Source organism: Trichosurus vulpecula, chromosome 1 (assembly GCF_011100635.1).
Source record: "Trichosurus vulpecula isolate mTriVul1 chromosome 1, mTriVul1.pri, whole genome shotgun sequence".
In the NCBI taxonomy this organism is placed as follows: domain Eukaryota; kingdom Metazoa; phylum Chordata; class Mammalia; order Diprotodontia; family Phalangeridae; genus Trichosurus; species Trichosurus vulpecula.
Genome location: NC_050573.1, coordinates 241,597,178 through 241,603,684, shown reverse-complemented (window position 1 = coordinate 241,603,684; position 6,507 = coordinate 241,597,178). Strand labels below are relative to the sequence as shown.

General features: G+C 35.2%; 1 protein-coding gene across 1 annotated transcript in view; it reads right to left on the bottom strand.

Moving 5' to 3' along the window:
* Positions 1-663: 663 nt before the first annotated feature.
* MIB1 (mindbomb E3 ubiquitin protein ligase 1) overlaps positions 664-6,507 on the bottom strand; it is a 152,653-nt gene continuing 146,809 nt past the window's right edge. Inside the window, exon 21 of the mRNA XM_036767680.1 lies at positions 664-4,254. Coding sequence (XP_036623575.1) covers positions 4,114-4,254 — 141 coding nt within the window. The 3' untranslated portion in view covers positions 664-4,113. The remainder of the gene's footprint in view (positions 4,255-6,507) is intronic.

Genomic DNA, 6,507 nt, shown 5'->3' with positions numbered 1-6,507 from the left:
TTTTAACTTTAGCATTATCCTTAATTCAGCTTTTAAAGCTGTATTACCTATTATGCCAATGAAACTAATTTATTGGTTAGAACTAGTATTATCCTAACAGAATTTTGATTTGCACTAGGGTTTTCATCTTGGGCATGAAGGTTTTTACAAGATATGTATATGGTACATAGCAATAGAAATAAGTACATTAAAATGATTGTTTAAAGAATAGCACCTTCAGTAAGTTTTCATTTTAAACTTACCAATATTATTCCAAGAATTGGCAGTGTTACAACAGAAAACTCCAGTATTATAATATAGAGAGCAAAAAGAGACAAATAAGATATATTCTCTGATGTCCAAGTAACAGGGTTCATGTTTTCTCTAAATGTTCTATTTTCCCCAGCACTATGCATACCACAGGTGCTTAATGGTACAACCATATTGTACTTCTTTTTCTTATCAAAGCTAATTTTAACATCTACTTCTAAGATGTTGAATATAGAATGCCAAATCAAATTACAGCAGTAACTATATAATTATCAGCAGAATCTGACAGTATTAAAATTCTGACACAACATTGAGACAATCCTGACATACCAGGAATGAATATGTGATCTAACACTGAAATTTGAAAGGTTGGTGGTTGACAGAAGGTCTTATAGAATAATTTAAGGTTGGGGCATTTAATAATTTGTCACATGGTAATGAATAAGAAGGACTAACAATAACGAAATAAAAATAGCTACACATATCTGGCTAAATATGTGTAGGGATAATTTAGGTAATACATGTAAAAATAAGACAACATACTTGTCCCCTCTACAACTCCCTCAAAAAAAAAAAGCACACACACAAAACAACAAAAGATGGGTATTAATGCACTGGAAAGAACATCAAATGAGAATGCTGGGAAGGATGTCAAAAGACAAGGGAAACTGGACACATGAATGAAGATTCTGCCTATAGAATTTCAAAGGCCCCCCAGTGCAGGAAATGGCATTGACTAAAGTTACATTAATAGTGTCTGAGACCCATTTTCCCTAGCTCAAATTAGGGTAGGGAAAAAAAAACTCAAAAAATTAGTTTAGCAGCTGTTTCATAACTAATTAGTGTTTGGAAATTCAAACCGAAGTCATCAAAAAGGTTGGATATCTAACTCAGTGCAATGTGATATTGAATATATAACTACTTGATTACACTGAAGAAATTAAGGAAATGGCATAATTGTGACCATGATTCTGAAAAACATTAAGGCAAAACAATATCTAAGTGGTCCTGCATCTTTTCCAAAACTAGAGTCTTCCAGAGATCTGACCAACTAGTAAGAGTTCAACACATAACTGAAAACAGTAAGAAATCCTTAGTGACTACAGAATTAAAAGAGATGGTTAGCAGGATGAGAAATAACTTATCAGGAACCACTGCTGGGAGATACAAAACAGAAGTCAAAGTTTCAAACAGCTGGAGAACATGTTAATTTCTGCTTCTCCCCATCTTCCCTCACAAAATCAAAATTATTAAAAACAAAAGAACTTTCAATTGATTATTATCTGTTCACAAAAATAACTTTAGAAATGTAATAACTGACATAGATTCACACATACATTAACAATAACTACCAAAAATTATGAACTTTGGGACAGAGGTTTATAATATTATATTTTAAAACCATAAACAAAATTGTTGAGAACAGTCTGAAATGGCTGATATTCCCCTTTAAATTCCAAAACTAGGAGCCAGGGAACAAAGAAAAGGTTTTGTTAAATAAAATTACTATCTTCCGAACTAAAATTATGACTACAACCCTCAGGTTAGCCAAAATGAGTGCTTAATCAGTCAACATAATACTTTAGCTATTTGGAAATAGTATTTGGTAGAACAGGAGTTTCTTAACTTTCACTGACCCCTTCGATAGTCTGATGAAGCCTACAGACCCTTCCTCAGAATAATGTCTCTAGATATGTAAAGTATGTAGGGTTTCCAAAGGAATCAGTTATATTGAAATAAAGATGTAATTTTTTTCCATCAAAGTTCACAGACCTTCTGAAATCTATCAATGGACACCTTTGGTATCCAACGGCCCCAAATTAAAAGATTGTGCACTTTCTAATTAGGAAAATTTTGAAGAAGTAATTGTCGTTAATAGAATAAAAATTTTTTTAATCCACAGGAGAGATGTTTGTGTGTATGTAGTACATGTGTGTGTGCATACACACACACACACACACACACACACATATAAAAAAGCTTAGGTACTAGTCAATAAATTGTCACTCTAAACTAATGACACTGCACACTTGTACAGCAACAAAAGGTCTGAAAACACTTTACTTCAATCCATTTTTTCTTCTGTTATGCTAGTATGCTTCTACTCATTTAAAGACTATGAAATCTTTAGATTCTCTACACAGCCAATGATAGTGTCAAAGCAAATGATATCACCAATAAAAATTATTCCTATCCTTGTACTGACCACCAGAACCCAACTCTTCCCCCCAAAATGAAAAATTCATTTTTATTTTGTTCTCAAACATTTTCTGGAGGGCACTGGCAGCAATGGTTGAAATAGTCATTTATAAGTACAAAGACTTATAAACTCAAAAAAATACCCCCAGTAACTTGGGGTGATAACTTTATCATGTCATATAAGACCTATGAAGATACACAGAATTAGCAACACTGTCAAACGTAATGGAACTGATCCTGCAAGAAGAAAGAGAAAACTGCTGCCTTCTAGAACGTTCATTATTCTAAGTGTGCTGGAAAAGTTAATTTGATAAGAGGAAATTCAGTAGCCCGTGAAAGGAGCAACTACTTTTCTTAATGGTCAGATCAAGACCAATATTGGCAATTATGTAACTGTTAACTGGAGTACTGAGGTGAATATGCCATGTACTCACACCATTTTTTCTATAAGGCTTAATAATAACAGCGTACTAGGTCATAGAAGAAGGTCAGTGTCTTTTAAAATGGCCAGAAGCTACATATACATACATATAAATAAATAATTCTACTTTGCAATGTTATAGGGAAATGATCCTTAATATTATTTTCTTCAATTCCCCATTGTGATTGCCCATTCTTATTTGTTTTTCCAATAAGAATATTAATTACTTTTAGGTTAACTAATAACAAGAATCAAGTGACTAATTTTTCTTTTACAACCTAAGAAATAAACTATTAATATGAAGTTGTGATTGTTCCTTCATTATTCCACATTCTATTTTGTTTCTTTAAAAAATTGGAAAAATAATCATTGGAAATTAAAGTGAAATTTGAGATCTTTCTGTTTTTGGAGCACAGGTCATGTGATCTTAGCTCTAGAGTTGGAAGAAACCCAAGAGGTGGTCAAGTCCAACTCCCACATTTTACAAATAAAGTAACTAAACTGCAGTGAGGTTAAAGGACTTGCTCAGTGCCCCCAGGCAGTATGTGGCAGAATCCGGTTCAAACCTGTGATTCTAAAGTTCATAAGTCTTTCTACTCTCTCAAAACATTTCTCAAACTTGTTTACATTATGTAAAGTTCAGATAACAATTATGATTTTTTACTGGGTGTCCCAAAAGTCTTAGTGCAGTCTGCAGCTATTTTTTAAAGCCTCAAACTACACCAAGACTTTTGAAACACCCTGTTTTCCTAATATAAATGAGGTAAAGGTTTAACTTGCCTACTTCACTTGGTGCCATATGGCATTTTAAAGAGGTGTTAATTTCTTGGTATCCACGTTAGGCTTCATGTGAAAAATGTGACTGTTAATGTTAAGAATAAGAGAAAACACAAAAAAGTATATCATCTAAGGGCTAATGAAACTGAATAGTAAAAGAAAATTTAATGGAAGTAGTAAAGAATTAGGAATTAAATGTATTTTTAAATCTGTTCCATTACAAACCATACTCTACGAGACTGGAGTAAAAAAAATTTTTAAATTAACTGCAGCTTACATGGATTTGATCCAAATTTTAAAATGACTGTCCAAATACCGTTTTGTGGTTTGTTTGGTTTTAGCGCATTCAGTCAAAGTAATTATAATGTATTACATAGGCTATGGTATTATACAGTATTCCACTAGAACTGCCTTATTAAATGCATTTAAATTTCATTTAGCTAACAAAACACACTACTATCTCTCATTTAATACAAAAGGATCCTTCGTTCAATGGCTTTGCGGCAAATAGGGCATTCACTCATTCGATCTCCACAAAGTTGACATGTTCCATGGCCACAGAGGAATATCATATTCTTTAGACGATCCAAACATACAGGACACATTGTCTGTAAAAGAATGTGGTAACAGAAATAGTATAATTACTGAGGAAACATCAAATTGCAACTTCTCACAACAGTGATATCATTAGAGTTCCCATATTACTTTTCTTGAGAATTTGTTATTGTAGCCCTTTCTAAACATGACAAGCACTTTAATTATAGGTATCCTTTTTTTTCTTCCCTATGTGTAGCAAATATTTACTGGTGTTCCACAATTTTTGGAAAAAAATATCCACGTGCTTTTAACATAAAGGTAAAACAGAAGCTGCCAAGGTGAGAAATATTATAAAGAATGTAAAAAAAATGGCTCAATATGGTCATTTCCTTGATCCTGCCATTACCCACAAATGCACCACCTTCAAGAATTCTGAAATCCCCTTATTCAACCACAATCTATTACCTCTCCCAATGACTTCCTTTACCCAAACCTACTCTTCATCTACATTGTGGCTTCCAATCCCCCAACTCCTCAAATACCCTCCCATGCCATCTCCTTTGCAATAACCACTCTCTCCTCTTATCCCCATTTTGACCTGTTGGTGAACTAATTTAACTCTATAACAGCCTCATCTCTTGAATTCTTAGGCCCCTTGTTTCACCAGTCACACTCTGCCAAGTCTCAGCCTTGGATCACTCCCACTGTCTGACACTTTTGCTCCTCCAACATGCTGTGAAATGAAGATAAAGAAAAGCATACAATCATTCTGATTGGGTCCACTATAAATTTATACTATACAACCTCAACTGGGCCCTCATTACAGCTACGTGATCTACTTCACCAGCCTTATCAACTCATGATAACACTCTTCATAGTGGCTATTCTAAACCATTTCACCTTTCCTCAAACCTCCCAGGGTTCCTTCTTCCCCCCACCCTCTCAGCTGAGAACCTAGCTTCATATTTTACAGTTAAAATTGAAGGCATTCAACATGAGTTCCCTTTTCTCCTATCGCTCAGAAGCCTTTTACCATTATCTCTTCCTTTACCCCTATCTCTCATGATGAAGTGGTCTTAATCCTTACCAAGGTTATGTCTTCTATCTGCTTAAGTCATCACATTCCATCCCTTCTCCTCCAACATTCTTCCCCACTGTGTCATCCCCATTCTATTACTTATTTTCAATCTTTCCCTGTCTAATAACATGCCCATATCCCCCTCACCCTAAAAAAACACTCACTTGGATCCTTCCACTCTTGCTAACTACTGACCTATATATCTTCTCCTCTGAAAGGCCATCTACAATAGGTGCCTTCACTTTCTCTATTCTTACTCTCTTCTTAACCCCCTATAATATAGCTTCTGACCTTATCATTGAACCAAAATGGCTCTCTCCAAACTTACCAATGATCTCTTAGTCGTCAAATTCAACGGCCTTTTTTCAATCCTTAATTCTCTTTGAACCTTCTGCCAATTCCAATATTGTTGATCATATTCTCCTCCTAGATACTCTCTTCTTTTTAAGTTTTCAAGCATCTCCTCTCTTGTGGTTCTCCTATCTATTTTACCACTCCTTCTCTGTCTTCTTTGCTGGATCCTTTAGTGTCCTTCAGGGTTCTGTCCTGGGCCCTCTTCTCTTCCTGGTGAAGTCCACCAGCTCCCATGCTAATGGGATTAGTCTCTATGCTAATGATTCTCAAATTTATAGGTCCTGAACCAGATCTCTCTGCTGACTTTCAATCTCCTAGCTCCAACTGCCTTTCAGACATGTCAAAGTGGATGACTAGTAGACATCTTAAACTAAATATGTCCAAAACTTATCTTTCCCCCAAATCCTCCCTACCTTCCACCTTCCCTATTATTGTAGAGAACAACATTATCCTTCCAGTCCTTCAAGCTCCCAAACTAGGAGTCATCCTGGATTCACCACTATCTCTTGCCCCTCATATTCAGAGTTATTGTGAGAATCAAATAAGATAATTTAGTATGTAATGAAAATTATATAAATATCAGCAACTGTTAAGTCCCCTGGAGCCCCCAATTCTATAAATATCCCTTTATATCTCTTCTTCACCCTTTCCTTCCATATTCTAAGACTCATGAAAACAACCTCAGAAGGCTGACAAACCTCTCCCAATATAATAGGTCTGGAAATGGAAGATCCCTTTGTCTTCACTTCCACTACCAGACCTTCCAGATGCTATGATCACCCAGCAACCTCTCCTACTTTGGAGATCATTACTTTCACCTGTATCACCCTTTTTAAATCATTAAGTACAGTCACTTACCAGGCCTCAGATCATTCCTCCTCCCTATTTCAAG